This window comes from Rhododendron vialii, chromosome 5a (assembly GCF_030253575.1).
Source record: "Rhododendron vialii isolate Sample 1 chromosome 5a, ASM3025357v1".
NCBI lineage: Eukaryota > Viridiplantae > Streptophyta > Magnoliopsida > Ericales > Ericaceae > Rhododendron > Rhododendron vialii.
This window is the reverse complement of record NC_080561.1, coordinates 43,076,197-43,093,563: the sequence shown is the minus strand read 5'-3', so window position 1 is coordinate 43,093,563 and position 17,367 is coordinate 43,076,197. Positions and strand designations below refer to the sequence as shown.

Here is a 17,367-nt window from a genome sequence, read left to right as displayed (position 1 = left end):
AATCTCTGTAAAAGACTAAAAGGTCTTTCCTTTCCTAATTTTGTTCCCTATATCGATAATATAAAACTTTTATATCAACAATACAATATAAAATTTTCAACAGATAAATTTCCTTTCCTAGATGTATAACTTCACTATTTTCTTGGATTTAACACCCGATTCTTGAATTTGTCAATTTGCATTCGTCAGTTTTAGTCCTCTGCTTGTTTTTTGAGAACTAATTAGTTGACCATTTTCTTGTTTTGCTTTTGATGCTTTTGATGTTGGGTTTCCAAAAAAAAAAAACAGTAACATGATTTCTAAGTTAGGGCTTTTGTTTTGCTTTCACTTCTCAGGTTCATCTCTCATCCCTCATCTCCACCAGAACCTCCTCGATAACGCCAGCGAAATGTCTGACTGTGAGCATGAGGTATTCAATCTCAAAACTCTATATTTTTTGTTGAAAATAAGATTTTTGTTGAAAAGTTTAATGGGTTTAGTGTTTACAATTTACATACTGAGAATTTTTGCATGAACATGAGGTGATGGACTGAAAATTAGATTAGTGTACGAACAACATGAAAATTAAATTGTGATTATGTTGGTTTTAATTTTCTGCTGTGTTAGATGGATGATATGGATGATGATGGCATTATGAATGAAGGTGTTGAGTTTGATATCCCTCAAAATGCTGAACTAAATGATGATTTGATGCCTGAAATTAACAATGAGTCTGAAAAAAAGAAGGTTGTTGGTCTGAAAAAAAGGGCTGCATGCTGGAAGCATTTTACAACTATTACACCGGAAGATCATCCGAAACCTAGGGCTGCATGCAATTGGTGTGGTGTCGATTATGCTTGTCACTTGAAGTTAAATGGTACTAACTCACTAACTCATCATCTAGCGTATCAGTGTACCAAATATCCACAAAGTAAGAAATTTGCGGGTTCTAGGCAAAAATTCATTAGTTTTCAAAAGAAAGAACACAATGGTGAAACAAGTGCAAACCTTGTGCCTGTGGCCTTTAGTGCTGATGCTTGTGAAAGGGCACTAGCGAGGATGATAATAATTGATGAGTTGCCTTTTCATTTGTTGAGGGTGAAGGATTCAAAGATTTTATTAGTGTTGTTCAACCAATGTGAAATCCTTCTCGTAGGCTTGCGATGGTAAAACAAATCATGGTCATGTATGAAGAGGAGAAAAAAACATTGAAACATACACTCAAGCATCAAAGGGTTTGTCTTACTACGGACATTTGGACTTCAGTCCAAAATCTGAATTACATATGTCTTACGGGTCATTTTATTGATGAGAATTGGAGGTACCAAAAGAAAATTATGAATTTTTGTGTTGTTCCTAATCACAAAGGTGATACTCTTGGTAGAATGGTTGAAGAATGCTTATTGGATTGGGGAATTAACAAGTTTTTAACCGTTACGATTGATAATACATCCTCGAATAATCTTTTGATTGCTTACTTGGAGAGAAAGACCAAATATAGGAAGACCACCATTTTAAATCACGAGTTCTTGCATGTAAGATGTTCGACACACATCTTAAATCTAATCGTACGTGAGGGATTGCAAGAGATTGATGTCCCAATTGCAAGGGTGCGCAATATGGTGAGATATGTGAGGTCTTTCCCATCTTGAATGGCGGAATTTTGGTCATGTGTTGAGAAGGAGAAAATTGTGTGTAGACTTAAACATTGTTTGGATGTGTCTACTCGATGGAACTATACATATTTCATGTTGGAGAGAGCTTTAACTTATCAAAAGGCCTTTGATCGATTGTGTGATGATCCGAACTTTAATTAAATGTAAGCGAGGAGGAGATGGACAAGAATTTTGATGATGTTGATGGTTTTGAGGGTATAGGTAGGGTAATTCAAATTGAGAAGAGAGAAAAAAAAGAGGGGGGGAAAGGGCGGAAGGAGTACGTTGGGCCTCCAAGTTCAAGTGATTGTGAAAAGATTAAGTTGTACGTAAAGTTTCTTCGAGTGTTTTACGTTGCAACTTTGAAATTTTCGGGTTCTTTGTACGTCACTTGCAATGTTTTTTGTGATGAAATGGTGTTGATTCAACAAGACATTATGAAGTTGTGTGAAAACGAGGATAGTAATTTGTATGATTTGGCAAAGAGTATGCGTAAGAAGTTTGACAAGTATTTGGGAGATTTTGATAAGATTAATCTAAGGATGATGTTTGCGGTTGTTCTTGATCCTCGATGCAAAATTGCATTTTTTGAGTATTGCTTGCAAAATACCTTAGGCTATGATAAGGCAATTGTTGGTGAGTTCATGGATAGGTTAAGAAGTGAAATTACCCGTTTATTTGGATGGTATGTGAAGCATAATGGTAGCTTGAATGTGCGTAACAAAGAGGTTGGGGGATCATCGGACACCGTAGATTTGGATGGACTTGAAACGGACATTGGTAATCATAAATTTTTGAAATCTCAATTTAAGATGCACAAACAAAAGGAAGGCAACATGGCAAGCAAAACGGAATTGGAAAAGTATCTTGTGGAAACTAGTGAGGATGATTGTGACAACTTTGATGTACTTCGTTAGTGGAAGTTAAACTCTTCGAAGTATCCAATTGTCTCTCAAATGGCACGAGATGTGCTAGCAATTTCCGTGTCCACGGTAGCCTCCAAATCCGCTTTTAGCACGGGCGGACGTGTCATTGATCCTTATCGAAGTTCTCTCTTTCCAAAAACCGTGGAAGCACTAATTTGCACACAACAATGGATTAAGAAACCAACCAAGATCAATATAAGAGAACAACTTGATGAATTGGAGGCATTAGATTCGGGTACTATTCTTACTTTTAGTTTTTATTGACAAGTATTTGATGGTCCTTAAATATGTTTTATATTGAATGTCTTACTTAGTTACTTGTATGTTTTCTTTGTTTTTTTCTCTATGTTTTTAGTTGTCTTGGAATCAAGTGATAAGGACTAAGGGGTTGATGCTTGGATTGAGAAGTTCTATCATGGGTACACAAATGTAATTGTTTTGTTTGTCTACAAATTCTTGTTTTAATTTATCGAGTTGATTTTGAACTACCTTAATTTCTTTCTTATGGTTTCCTTGGAAGGGTATGGCTTGATATGTTGAGGTGGTGATGGCGAAATGTTTTGAATTGGTGATGTTTTGGTAGTGAATTTGAAATGTTTTGTAAACTTTTAATGTTAATTTCGTGTTGTATTTTGTAATGAAACTAATGTAATGAACGGTGAATGGTGACTCCGTGACTGTGACTGTGAAGGGTGACTGGTCAAAAAAAAAAGTAGTGAAGGCCTGAAGGGTGACTGTGTTTTATTTGGATAGATCCTCGTGAATATTGACATCAATGGGGTTTCTGTTTTTGTTATTTGATTTTGTTTCTTATGTTTGCTCGGGTGTCTGGGAATACCCATCATAGGGATTCATATTGCCGAAATTAGCATGCTTGGGTGACTGTTATTTTGTTTCTTATAAATACCAGCTTCAATCAGCAACATCTTTTCAAGACAAATAGAAAAAAACCCAAGTGGATTGTTTGCTTTGGAGAAAATGGCCCATATAAAAATGGCCCAAAACTAAGTGAAAAGAATGCTCAAAAATGGCCCATATAAAAATAGGTGAAAATGAACTCTTATAAAAATGGGCCCAAAATGGCCCAATAGTCCATTGTTTTCAAAATGGCCCAAACGGCCCAATTAAGGCCCATTTCGGGGTGGACCGAAATCCCCGAATTCCCCGACCTCACCCCGGACCAAACCGAACTGAAATTAATACCGGTCGGGATCGATCCCGGAATAAAGTACCCCGAACCCGATCGGTTTCCATCAAAACCACCCCGAACCGACCGAATAACACCCCTAGTTTATGCCTTTAGAGCATCTCCAGTCTTGATCCATTTTAAGACTCAAATTAAAAAATGGGGCAAAAACCAAAAAAATCTCTCTCCAATCTTTGACCCAAACCCTTCTTTATTTTGGATTTTACCATTTTTTTTTCCAGATCTGAGACAACTTTTGCCTTAACCCATTTCTCCAACGACTAGTTAGAGAGAGAGCGAAAGAGGGAGATGTGTAAAATTTGGGTTTGATGGTTAGAGATGTGTCTACCCAAAATAGGTTTTTACCCAAAATTTAACTCAAATTTGAGGAAAAATATGGGTGAAGGCTAGAGATGCCTTTACGGAACAATTTTGTATTTATTTTGCTCTGTTGGAACAATTAAAGTGTATTTTGATTTATTTTGAAATGAAAAGTGTATTTTTGCTCTGTTGGAACAATTAAAAATTGTCCCACTATTGTCATTCCCTGGCTTCGCCACTACCAGTACCAGCCCTCCCTTCCCCCGTCGCTACCAACACCCGATCACTACCGTCATTCCCATCCTGGCCCTCCAAGATCGCACTCCCAAGACGTTACAGACTTCGCTGCTAGCAAATCGTCGATTGCTGGCGTACACGACAAACTCAGCCAAGGGTCCTATTAGTCTCTTCTGTACTGCACGATTGACGGCGTCCTATCAATCACGAGAAACCCTAACCCAAACTTCTCCCTTTGCCATCACGATTGCCGGCAGAGACTTTCATCGCAGTCCGTTTACAACAGAGACTCCGTCCCCAAGCACAATCGAAGACCTCTCCCCTCCCTGCTTTTTCTCACGCTTCGAATAGCAGGCATCTAAGAAGGTTTAGATCCGTGCATTTGTTTCATATTTATGCGCTTAGTAACTGTCTCTCCCGTTGAGATTGGTTAAGTCATTTTGGTATTTGATATAGGCTATATAGCATGTAAACTGTTTGTTGAAATGCCTAATAAAACCGTCCATGATGATGAACTTTTAGGAGCAGTTGTATTGTTAACCATGAATTTGAACAAATTTATTCCTCCGTCACTCTTTCTGGCACTACAAGTAATCCGTGCTAATGCACCATCGCCATATCCAGAATGTTATTTCTTGGTTTCTCTTCTCTATCTTTCGAAATGACATGGAAATATTTTAGTGGCTTTGTTATTTCTTTGAAGATAGCAATCTTCAAGTATGTGTGGGAGTATGTTTAATCCGGTTGGCATATGTGAAATGTTGTTTTTTTTTTTTTCATTTCTATTTTTTTCCCTTTGAAATGACTTAAATTATAGTGAATATGTTGATTCTTTTTACATAAAAAGCTTCGTAGTACATGTGGGAGTACTTGCTAATACCCATTTAGGTTGTTGGCGCATTGGCTTGAGTGTAGTAGTAGTCTCTGCTTAGGATAGCTTTTTGGTTTTCAAGAGGAGAACATGGAGAAGCTTTGGTTGTGTCTTTGCTTTGGTGGTCTGACTTCATAGCTGCGTCTTTGCTGACTTCATAGCTGCGTCTTTGCTTCATGATATTTCAGCCCCAAAAGAAGCTTTGGATGCTTCTTAATTCTTTCTTACTATTTTTCTCTTCATTTGATCATGGTTAAGATTCTTAAGAACATTGAGCTGTATGTTTTGCAATTATTTCTCCTTTTTCTCTCTCTGCAGATGTTTCTCTCATTTCCCTTGCTAGGTATTTCTTCTCTTATATAATCCATGTCAAACATATGGGCAAAATCAAGATTTCATCCTGGCGCGCTAGAGCCACGAGCTTCTAGTCCTGTAGTCTGTTCTAAAGGGAAAGGATGGTCAGATTTTTCTGTTTGATTTGTGATAAGATTAGGGTCTTTAGTGGGTAGATTACTGAATGCATAAATGAGGGCAGCTTTGGAAGTATAAATGAAGAATACTCTGATAAAGGTACAATTGGTAGGGCCACTTCATATACAAATTTCCAAAAAGAAGAAAAAATTAGGGGGCCAGAGAATGAAATCCTATATTTTTAGATTACTAGCGAATTACCCGTGCCTGGGAGCACTCCCAAAAAAATTATCCTAAATTCTTGTTTGACCATACCTGTTATTTCATGTTTGAAGAAGAGTTTACTTTTATAGAAAGGAAAACTTTGTTTGGCTTTTTTCCAGTAACTTAGGGAACATAGTTGTGAGATATTTTGAGCCATTTTTGGATCTATATAGCTATTTGTTTATTTTTACTTGCTTGGACTCTTACTTCTTGTTTGTAAGAATGTTTATTACCCTCCATTTTAGATGAATTGCATGTATCTATTGAATGAGTCTTGCTATAAGATTGAAAAGTCCCAACTTCTAAGTGTGTCACTGTGGTCCAGAGATGAGTTAATGCATGAAGCTTAAGATAGAAGATAGGAAAAACATCACTTCACTGGCCTCATTGCCTATTTGAGTTTCAGAATGAAGGTTATGATTGTTAGGAATGTATTGTGCTGGATCCTTTTAGTCCATTTTTTTCAGAAGACAAAACGTCACATCACTATTGTCATTCTCTAAAGCCATTGGCAAGGCTATTTTTGTTTTGTTGCTTTGGTCATCAATTAACCGGTTCTTATCTAACTGGAAAGCCTCTTCAATTTAATTGAGTCCATTGAAAGTTGTGTTTGTGCTACAGAACTCTGTTCCTTTGATCTGACATCAATTTATCTAATAAAAGTCATGAGTTAAGTATATGAGACGGTTCACAAGGGCTTTAATCTGTGGGTTTTAATATGGGCTATGGCAGCAGTGTCCATGTCGGAAACGAATTTTAGCTCAAATGCCATACATCGAATGTACCAAACGCTAAAGCCCCCAGATTAAAGCCCCCGTGACCCCGTCTTATACACATGGTATTGAGTATATGATATGTAGCTTTTGACGGAACACTGGGATGGTTGATGTACCTGCTGATTATGAATGAGGGAAAGCAGCTGGTTTATGTTTTGCCTGTTTTTTCCTTATTTGAATCCTCTCCATACGCAACCTATAGTGTTTGATTGGCGTTGAAGACATCTAAATTGAAATGAGGGACAAACTGTTGGGAAGTAATGCTATTCCAACACAAATGATCTCATTTAGGGTTATTATTACACACCAATGGTTAATCTGAATATTGCAATAAATTGGTGTCAGGTTCAGTTAACTATTGCTATCGTGACCATTGGTTGTTTCTACTTTCTTCTGATCATTTCTAATGAATCTATGCCAACCAAAAATCTTCCCATATCTGTTTGATTGCTTTTGCTACCTATGGGTTCGTATTGTGTCACAAGCACTTGTCTCTTGCACTTGCTAGGAAACAAGAGCTTCAGTTTTTACAAGAATGTGATGCAGTTGTTCAAGCAGACATTGAGGATGAAGTAAGGAGTTGAAAGAATTTGGTAAAGTTAAGCTCTTATCTTGGATGGCTTTCTATGTGTATTTTGCTATTTGTAGTGGTTGCAAGTAATAACTTTCCGGCTAAGGGTTCATTTATGACACGTTATTCTTGTGCCCTCATCGTCTTTTCTTTGTGTGGCTCAGTTATCTCATAATCTTCTTTGCTGCATTTGACTTCTCAAATGACGCAAATAATACAAACTAGTTCTGGTCTATTCAATTTTTTCAACATCTAATCTTTGGTATTATCATATCGTTAAGTAAATGAATTGAGCAATGTCAATCAAGTGAATCTGCCCTTGTGTTTGGATTACTTTATTCGATAATTTGTTTGTTTGTTCAATATTTTGGTTTCTTAAAAAAATATTAGGCATAGTTAAGCCATGGAAATTAGTGTTTTTGGTGATTGAATTAACAGCGTATATGTGTCCCCATATTGTTATGGTTTAGTTTTGTTAGAAACGAAAGAGTTGCTTCATTTCTTTCCTTTTAAATCAGCATATCTTATATTTTGTTAAGACGTACTCAGTTTTGATGAACTAAAAAAACAGCTTAAATGAAGGCAAGGTTGTGGCCTATGGTGGATGATTGTCCTTAAAAAATTGACTTCGATGATGGGGGAGGCGTTGTATTGGTCGCCGACTTCAATGGTTTTACTTGTCGCTGCTAATGGCATCGACGGTGTGAGTGAAGTCTATTTTTGGGAAGAAAACCAATTATGCTCCATTCGTGCCTTCTTAAAAAAATACTTATTTGCATTTTCAAGTTTAAAAATAATGAATTTAATGAAATAATATTGCACAAAGCTTTAGAATAACGAATTTACTAAAATAATTTTTTTTGCAATATGGATATTGTTTGAATAATGCAAAAATATCCATATTTTTTGCATAATGCAAAAAAAATTAAAAAATTATTTTCATAAATATATTATTTTTAAGGGAAAATTAGCCATAAGGACGGTAAAATAGTTTTCATTTAGAGGAAGGACGCCAGCAAACTAGTTTTCAATGGAGGTCCTTCAACTTTTTGAGTTTTTAAGTCATAAGGCTAGGCACTTTCATAGGGTTTTAGGGTGCACTTTCCTATTTAGGGTTTTAGTGGTTTAGGCATTTCCATAGGGTGCCTTAGGGTTTTAGGCACTTTCATATATAGGGTACCCTAGGGTTTTAGGCACATTTGTCCTTATATTTGATTGCAAAAGGTGCTTGTCCTTAGCTCAAAAAATGTAAACATGTGGGATTTTTTGCTAAGTCTCCCTATTTTTAAATTTGAAAATTCTAAATAAGTAATATTTTTAAAAAGCTTAGTGGAACGGGCCTTAGTTTTTATTGCACAATAACTCTTCTACGTTTTCAAATACCATTGTTGCTGCCAAGAATCTCTTTGCCCTGTGCTTTACAAAAAAACGTTTCTTGGACTGGTCCTTTGTTATATATATTTTTGTCAGTTCAAAAAAAAGATTTGGGATTGCCCTAGCCCAAGAATGTTGCCCAAGCCCAATGCAATGATATGTCCCTAAGAAAGATGATTTCTGCTTGTTTCCATCCCACCAAATTATTTACAAAAAGTCAATTCTCAAACTAATATTCTGTCGGGTTTCTCCCCAAGTTTTCAATAATTCAAACCAAACTACTTTTTGGACATAATAAAAAACTAGTTTTTACTGTATAATTAATAACCATTTGTACAATAGTTTTTTTGATTGGCAAAGAAAAATTACATTCATCACTTGCACAAATGGTTTACACAAACACACTTTTGACAAAGGACCACATTCTTTCTTTTATAGCCATCAAGCTCCTCGATGAATGGCTAGAAAGATTTTTATCCGACAGCCTACATTCTCCTTCTAGAATCCTCCTAAAAAATATAGTTTCCACTTCATACGTCCACAATGTTCCAAAATTTTCTACACAAGTCTAGCATACATTTTGGAGTATTCTATAATCGTCTAGAATATTTGAAATCCTATTAAGCCCAAGGATATGCCCAACAAGCATTTGGGCTTGGGCAACATTCTTGGGCTAGGGCAATCCCAAATCTTTTATTTGAACTGGAAAAAATATATATAACAAAGGCCCAGTCCAAGAAACTTTTTTTTTAAAGCACAGGGCAAAGAGATTCTCAGTGCAACAATGGTATTTGAAAACGTAGAAGAGTTATTGTGCAATAAAAACTAAGGCCCATTCCGCTAAACCTTTTTTTTTTTTTTTTAAAAGTACTTATTTAGAATTTTCAAATTTAAAAATAATATTTTGATGAATTTTTTTCTTTTTTTTTTGCATTATTGAAAAGATCTCATCGAGATCTATCAAGTAATATCCATGTTGCAAAATTTTTTTTTTTTTTGTAAATTCATTATTTTTAAGCTTTGTTCAATATTAATTCATTATTTTAAAACTTGAATAATAAATGATATCTAAGCTGCTAAGCCTAAGAATTCCCCGTAGGATCATCAATTGCTAGCAGGGAAGAGGAGTTTAGACACTACGGCTATTCCTATGATTAGTCTTAGAAGACCGAAATGCCATGAAATTCAAGTTCCACTAAACTCGCTCTTAGTCTCATAATCAACCCTGAACAGCTGGTTCTAGTAGAGGGGAAAACAAGATGGGTGTGACCAAGGTCTAGCTAGCCTCCTTGTCATCATTGGAATATAGTTCTTTGAAGATGGTAATCAATAAGAGGAAAGCATTGCTTTCTAAAGATAGGAAAGCCGCTAGAAAGGCTAACAGCTAACAGCAAATGACCTCCGACCAATGAGGTGATGACACATGCATTTGTGCATATGAACTTCTAAAGAGTGGGTTCCAAACCTGGATGGCACTATATAACTCAATCCATTATAGGGGTATTGGTGGATTATTTCTATTTTAGAATTTACTCTGATCTTTAATCACTCCATAGATAGTGCCCTAAAGATCCTCAGCTGCCTTCCAAGAGTTTTAGGCGGCAAGAGATTGACGAGCTTGTTGGAGCTGCTTGACGGTTCCCCATAATACGCCCACTTGGGAACTTATTACTCCAGCTATTCCAAGATTCTCCGCTAGTTGGACCGCGTCCAATAGACTCCCTGTTTTGCTCATCCCCTTCGTCAGTTGTTTGATCGGTAAGGGTGTCTGCGTAATGCTACCAGAGCTACCAGACCTCAATATGCCTGACATCCCCCTGAGGCCTGAGATTTGGAATCTTCCTGAACAAGTAAGGCAGACTTTACAAAGGCTATGAACATAGGCCGGGTTGTACCGAGTGCCAATTCCCCTTTCTATTTCTCGTCTACATATGGAAGATACTTATCAGATTAGAGAGAGTGCCCCCAACTCCTAACATCTAGGTCTTCTCAATCGGTTTCAGGATATGATTTCGCAGGAAGGGTAGTAAACTACTTCTTCGTAAGTGAGGTGAGGTACCTCTTTCGGTTTGAATAGGGAGTCGCCCTTATTTTGGTTGAAGTAGCCCGCCCCCAAAAGCGATGATTCACCTATCCCCTCACTGATCGAGCGCTCTTGCGCTGAAGATGAACGGAGCTAAGCGGCTCGCCCATATCTCTCCGCGATTCTCCCATATCTCTTTCTCGACAAAATCGAATCTCATTGTGACACACACTCTCTCTCCCTCCACAAAATCGAATGAAACTTGAAGAAACTCGAAGGTCGAAATCTCAAAGCTATGAGTCTTGATTCAAACCGGTAAATAACTCATTCCCCCCACCAATCTTTCCTATTTCCTGTTTATCCATTAGATTTTCTTTCATTAATACAAATCAGTTTGCCCTATTTCCAAAAGAAAACCTTATTCTCAAATTAGAATTGTTTCGAATTCTTATGTGATTGCCGACCAGTTTTTATTCTTTGGATTATGTAGAAGACCTTCTTTGGATTATGTAGAAGACCCACACTGTAAAAGTCTTAGAATTGAAACTATTAAATTCCAGTGTTCTAAAACAAGGAATTAATCAACGATTAATCGCCAGCGAGGCCTATCCGATTGGTGTCCGACTAACGATTAATTGCCGGTTACTAATTAATATGCACCAATTAATCGCTCGAAGGTGGCCCGCCGCCCGACTAGCGCCTAGCGACTTGTTAAATTCAAAGCACCCAGTGTTCTAAATGGCAGCCGCCTAGGCACTTGGAGGTGCCCTGCCGCCACGCCAATACCCCTTGGCATTTGATTTGGTGCCCAAGGAGGTTTGGCGGTCTTGGCAGCCGCCTAGGCGGCCTTGGCGGTCTCGGCGGCCTTGGCGGTCTTAGCAATCTTGGCAGGCCTTGTCGACGTCTTTGAAGGCTTTTGGCAGCCTAAAATGTATAAGTATTAAACTAATGGAGATCAAGTTTTGGAAGGGTATGGAGGAGAAGAGTTAAGAGGAAGGAGATGAACTTTGAACTTGGCATTAGGGATCTTCGATCTCGTTTATTTCTACTTATTGTCTTATTCAACTTATTTGCTAGTTGCTACTACTTAATTTCATTTGGGTTTGTACTTTGAAGTTTGAACATTAAACTTTGCATTATGGTTTTTTAGAACTTTGAACTTGCATTATGGATACATAGAATATAGTTTGATTGGATAATGGTTTGTTAAAAAAAATAAAACGCCGAATTGCTTGGCGCCGCCTAGGCGACCACCTAGGCGGCTTGGCGCTTGGAGGTGGGTCTCTGCCCTACTAGCGCCAAGCGCCATTTAGAACATTGAAAGCACCTGACACTTTTTGCTAGTATCCAATTGTTCTTTATTGGCACAACTTTCAATTGTAGTATGCTTTACTTGAAGCAGTCTAAATGAAAACACAACCTTCATTTGAGGCAGCAAGTTCTTACTAAAACTAGAGTATTTTTTCGAGCTTTTATCTATCCCACAAACTGCCAAAGGCACTAACCACAGTTCAAATTTGAAGTCTGCCAACAGGCATATGGAAGGAAGAGGGTGAATCTTATGCAACAAGGGGTATAGCTACAAGATGTGTGTAGTATACCACAAAATGGTTATTTAAACAAAAATTCCTATATGAACCTAAAAGAATTCTGCAGAGCAGAATTAGAAAACCAATTCTAGACCCAATGCACGTGCACATAATTGAGTTCAAACATGAATATATCTACATATTTTCTAATTTATGACAATACTTATAAAATTGTGCCATCGTTTAGACTCAATATTTTTATTTTTATTTTTTTGATGTTATTCAAGCTAAAAGCATAATGTAATATCTTTTTTTTTTTGACTTGTGTGTCTTTTTATTTTTTATGACTTAAAAGTAAGTGGGCAACCAAGCTCTGGATCGGGATCGGGATCGGGCTCGGGCAACCCAAATATCAAGGCTGGCACTGGATATACTCGAGTCAGCCTCCGAGGGCAAAACGTCAACTAGAGCGTTGGAGTGGGGTCCAAGGCTTCAACACGAATTACCCTTGTAATTTGCTAAAAGGGATTGGTTGGGCCTAAATCCGGGCCTACTTTAGTTCGTGGGAACACTATTGGCCCAATCCTAGTAATTTGTCGTGGCATTGGGTTAACTGCTTTGGGAAAACCAACGAGGGGTTGGTGTAGTTGTTGGGAACTTGAAATTGGTGCTTACCTTCAGTCTCAACACAGGTGCAGTAAGGTCCTACAACTCCTACTGATACTTGGTTGGACGCGTCTTTATAGTAGTGACCTACTTATGGGATGGCAATATTAAGAATAGGTACTTCTTCCTCTTTCCTGTCTTCGTGTTCGTCTTCTATCGCATGTGGTGCATTGTTTGTATGTGGTGCATTGTTTGCTAATATGAATCTGCTGGTGTGGTGGTGTTGACTTCCTGCTAGCATCTTGGATATTGGTTGAGGCTGTCTTGGTTACTTAGTAGGAGTAAAGAGGAACTATTAGAAGGAATATGGACACTTTGGCCTGGAGAAGGGAGGTTGCAAAACGAAGGAGGGGAGGCATATGGCCATTCTTAACCATCTTCTTCCTAATTCTTTTGCTTCACTCTGTGGCCATTCTGCTATTCACCAGAGGCTTTCTCCTCACCAGAACTGAGCTTCCCCATTACAGCAATTGCTCTGATGTTTACCAATCTCCCTGTGTACAACCTCCTCCTTCCTTGCCCAATCAAGAAGATGGTTCTTGTTGCAATGCAACTCTCAACAAGCAGCATTGTTGGACAAAACCGGCCATCGATCGACTTGTCATCATTGTTCTAGATGCGCTCAGGCATTACTCTATCATGGCTCAAATCTCTGATCTTTTACATCTTATTCTGCTTATTCTCTAACTACCATGATGTCGTGTGTCTTCGTTTGGCCTTTCAGGTTTGATTTCGTGGCACCCATTCCTTCTTTAGAAGGTGAGCTTTGTAATATGATTCCTCACAACCCCATAAATATAAGGGATATCTATTGCCTCATCTGCACGAGTGTGGTTCATTTGAATAATTTGCCTCTTTTGTCTTTGACATCTTCTACCATACCCAGTGAGCCTTCAAAAAAATCGATTGGAATTTGGTTTGATACTTCAAGATTTCTGAATTTTCCAGTTATGTAGCTTATTTAAAATCGTTTAACTCACATATTACTCCATCTCCTATTGTTGGTCCTTTTTGGAGAGCTGTGCCAACGTTTTGTAAATAATAATTTTGATTTTTTACACCGTTCAAAATATCTCAATTAGAACTTTTGATTGATCTTGATAAATTAAAAAACTTAGGACAATGTGCTGTTTTTTATCCGAACGTGCCTGGCTCCCTAGAAAGGACCAGCAATTTGGGACGGAGGAAGTGTTAAATAGTTCTACTAAAAGTTTACAAAATATTGCTAATATTTTCCAAAATGTACCTTGTTGAAGTTTTCAAGTTACTCTTTTTGGTGCATTTTCTAACGCGTTTGTTGAAGGCTTTCTTTTTGTTAAAGCATCCAACTCCAAACCAATTGGCAAAGAGTGGAGAGGCTGCCCAGGCTTATATACTAGTTTTGGAGGAGATAATTAACCGATGTGGGACAAATCCCAACACTCCCCTGCACGTGCGACCCCCGATTCGCATGTGGAGAGGTTAACAAAGGATCCGGAACACACGGATCACAATGAAACAAAGTGCAACTATGGCACAAACAAAGGGAAAAGCCTCCGAAAGCCTAGCTCTGATACCATGTTAAAGCATCCAACTCCAAACCAATTGGCAAAGAGTGGAGAGGCTGCCCAGGCTTATATTCTAGTTTTGGAGGAGATAATTAACCGATGTGGGACAAATCCCAACACTTTTTAAATTTTAATACACTAGAATGAAACAAAAACGAGGCCATAAATATTCTAATAGTTGCTGAATAGTTTCTTAACAACACCTCTCTCCTACTCGATTTCTTAGTGTCCTTGACTTGATTGGGGTACTAATGTCTGCCAACTTTAACCATAGCTGGTGGTGTTCAAGTGTTTACTTGCACAAGTTTTAATTATATTCAATAGGCATCACTTCTACATAAATTTTGTAGACATAAAACCGTGGATGGGTAAATTGCAAGTGCTGCATAAACTAGCATCTCGAGAAGGGTCATCAGCTAGGATTTTCAAAGCTATTGCAGATCCACCTACGACCAGCTTACAACGCTTGAAGGTAATACTATGGTCCTCCTTGCTATAGTGATTAGGTGCTTGGGGATTTTTGTGTCATTTGCTTGTTGAGGTCAATGTATAACTTATTGGTAATATCTGTGAGACATGCAAAGTAAAATCTGTTGATTTTGTCTGTGACATTTCTGTTATTGATCTACTGACTTTGCTGGCTTTGACCTTTGGGATTTAGGTGGTGATGCCATTTTCTTTTTTCTGTTATTGGTATGTTGAATTCGGGTTGTAGATGAAGGAGAAGGAAGAGGGCTTGGAGGATAGCCTCTTTTTGTATCATGTGTTGCTTGTGAGGGAGAGAGATAGGGCACATCTTTTAATGGTCTGATTCAGCTGTTCAGGGGATGAAGATGGGCTTTTTCCTTTCTGATTTTTTTCCTTGTAGAATTCATTGGTTATTTGAGTTCAACATTGTTCAAAAGATGGAGATGGTCATTTTGCAGAATTCCTATTTTTGGAGTAAAATGAATTGTTTGTGAATACTCCTTTGTTCTTGTTGATTACATTGTGAACTTGACTTAGGTGTTGAGCCTTTTTTACTTGATATAGATTTTTTACAAAGGTTGCTCTTTCTGGGGCATTTTTCTCATCTGGAAATTTTCACTCCTACCTATAAAAAAACGAGCTACAGAACATAGTGGGTAGAGTTTCTCTTTGCCCTGAATTTCGAGGTATACACATCTGCTGTTTGTTTTCAATTCTTTTGGTATTTATTTACCAATTTTGTTTAGTCACTAATGTTACAGTAATTATGGATATGTGGTGACCAAGCAGAAGGTTAATTTGGTATAATGTAATGTGGCATTCAGCAAGGATGAACTTTAAACATCAGAACTGTGTTGCTTCCCTTGTTATTATTTCAGGGCTTGACCACAGGCGGACTTCCAACTTTTATTGATGTGGGTAATAGCTTTGGCGCCCCTGCGATCCTTGAAGATAACCTGATATCTCAGGTTTATTCCTGCTCTTAGTCAAATTCTTCTTGTTATTTTTTTTTTGAATTGGTTATTTGTAGTTATATTTCGGTTTTGATTCCTTGGCACTTCATTTACACATCTAACATATGACTTGCAGCTGGTTTCCATGTCTTGTAATTCAATTTTTGGCTCTTGGCACTACATAATACGCATCTAATATATGACTTGCAGCTGGTTCAGAATGGAAAACAAGTGGTGATGATGGGGGATGATACATGGTTGCAATTGTTTCCTCATCATTTTAATGCATCTTTTCCCTTTCCCTCCTTCAATGTGAAAGATCTTCATACGGTATGCCTTTATTATTATCACTGCTGTGCATTTTGAAATGAAATACTGAATGGTTTTGTTTTAACTTTTTGAATGTCTTTGAAAGGAAAGTGGCATTTTGCTCATCCTGTAATACTATTTTCTTATTGTTTGTTCCTTGGTTAAATCTTCATGACATTTTTGCCAGGTTGACGATGGGTGCACTAGAAACTTGTTCCCATCCTTGTATGATGAAGATTGGGATGTTCTCATAGCACATTTTCTCGGTGTGGTATGTTCATGTCTGGTTTCCTCAGTCAGGAAAATATTTAAGTATCTTGGGCCTGTGATATTTCATCTGAATTTTGTTGATGTGGGATAGCATCAGTGTCCTTGTACTATAGAAACTATTCTGTCTCGGGATCTTTTATCTTCACCCTACGACCTTCCTATCCACCCTTTTATGTAAAATGCTCCTCGGAATCACCATTTAGCTAAGTAAGGAGATGAAGAAATATGAATTATTTGGCTGGAGGGTACAGTTCCTGGGAAATTGTATTGGACAAAAAAAAGGATATGGACCATTGATGCAGGGGTCAAATTACATTTGGACCCTGGTTTCACTAAAAAAATCAACATTCTACAACCCTACGGGCTGAGAGCAAGCACAAGGTGATAGGTGTGGATTCGGGGGATTCACCTCGTAATGAGCCACAGCCTTTAAACACCTGAAAAGGGAATGCGGAAGGTGTTGGCTAAACATGCTCAGTGAATGAACCATATCAAATGAAATGAGAGCAAGTAATAGTGCAAAATGATGATCACCACGGCAACTATCTATAGAAAAATTGATAATTTGCAAGCAAGCACCGATCTGTGTCATCTTAATAGAAAAAGGACATACAATATGCATGCTTCTTACCATGCATGCATTGCATCTAGCACCTTGGCCCTGCATTGGCGCCTTGGGCCAAAATCTTCACATTTGGCGAGCATAGCCATATGCAACTCGGCCCTTCACTCCTTGGGCCACACTTCCATTGTGACGTCTCGTTTGTCCTTGCATCCGAACCTAGCATAAAGCATATACAGTGTTCTAAAAATCGCGTTTAATCGCCGATTAATGGGCGATTAATAGGTTTTATGGCCTCTCCGACAGTGTTCTAAAAGAAGGATTTAATCGCCGATTAATCGGAAATTTGGCCTAACCGATTAGATTAATGCCTCGAAGGTTGAATTAGTAGGTCAGGAGGTTAATCGGAGTTAGTCGGCGATTAACCGACGATTAGTCAGTTGGCGTCTAGCGGCGATAAGTCGATTAA

General features: G+C 37.9%; 2 protein-coding genes and 1 long non-coding RNA gene across 17 annotated transcripts in view; 2 read left to right on the top strand and 1 right to left on the bottom strand.

The window, feature by feature from the left end:
* Positions 1-1,463: 1,463 nt before the first annotated feature.
* On the top strand, positions 1,464-3,421 carry LOC131326604 (zinc finger BED domain-containing protein DAYSLEEPER-like). 2 transcript variants are annotated; one of them, XM_058359435.1, is made up of 3 exons: positions 1,464-2,795; positions 2,916-2,979; positions 3,081-3,421. In XM_058359435.1, exon 1 carries the CDS (start codon positions 1,814-1,816, stop codon positions 2,549-2,551), a length of 738 nt encoding a protein of 245 aa, XP_058215418.1. In that variant the 5' UTR covers positions 1,464-1,813; the 3' UTR covers positions 2,552-2,795; positions 2,916-2,979; positions 3,081-3,421. The 2 variants fall into 2 exon arrangements, with proteins under 2 accessions (XP_058215418.1, XP_058215417.1); XM_058359434.1 differs by having other exon boundaries at positions 2,916-2,989.
* An 848-nt stretch (positions 3,422-4,269) lies between these two features.
* The window catches only part of LOC131326207 (uncharacterized), a 32,522-nt gene continuing 19,424 nt past the window's right edge, over positions 4,270-17,367 (top strand). For 2 of the 14 annotated variants that reach the window (XM_058358896.1, XM_058358882.1), the window contains exons 1-7: positions 12,760-12,906; positions 13,028-13,415; positions 13,514-13,548; positions 14,687-14,808; positions 15,683-15,772; positions 15,968-16,087; positions 16,254-16,337. In XM_058358896.1, coding sequence (XP_058214879.1) covers positions 13,096-13,415; positions 13,514-13,548; positions 14,687-14,808; positions 15,683-15,772; positions 15,968-16,087; positions 16,254-16,337 — 771 coding nt within the window. In that variant the 5' untranslated portion in view covers positions 12,760-12,906; positions 13,028-13,095. Of the gene's footprint in view, positions 4,671-6,972; positions 7,225-9,560; positions 10,910-12,759; positions 12,907-13,027; positions 13,416-13,513; positions 13,549-14,686; positions 14,809-15,682; positions 15,773-15,967; positions 16,088-16,253; positions 16,338-17,367 lie in introns of those variants that run through there. The other 12 variants (XM_058358892.1, XM_058358883.1, XM_058358885.1 and 9 more) reach the window with 12 other exon arrangements.
* On the bottom strand, positions 12,379-12,668 carry LOC131326209 (uncharacterized). The gene is made up of 2 exons (XR_009199930.1): positions 12,529-12,668; positions 12,379-12,494 (listed from the first exon to the last, which is right to left on the bottom strand). It is a non-coding gene; the product is annotated as an uncharacterized LOC131326209 (long non-coding RNA).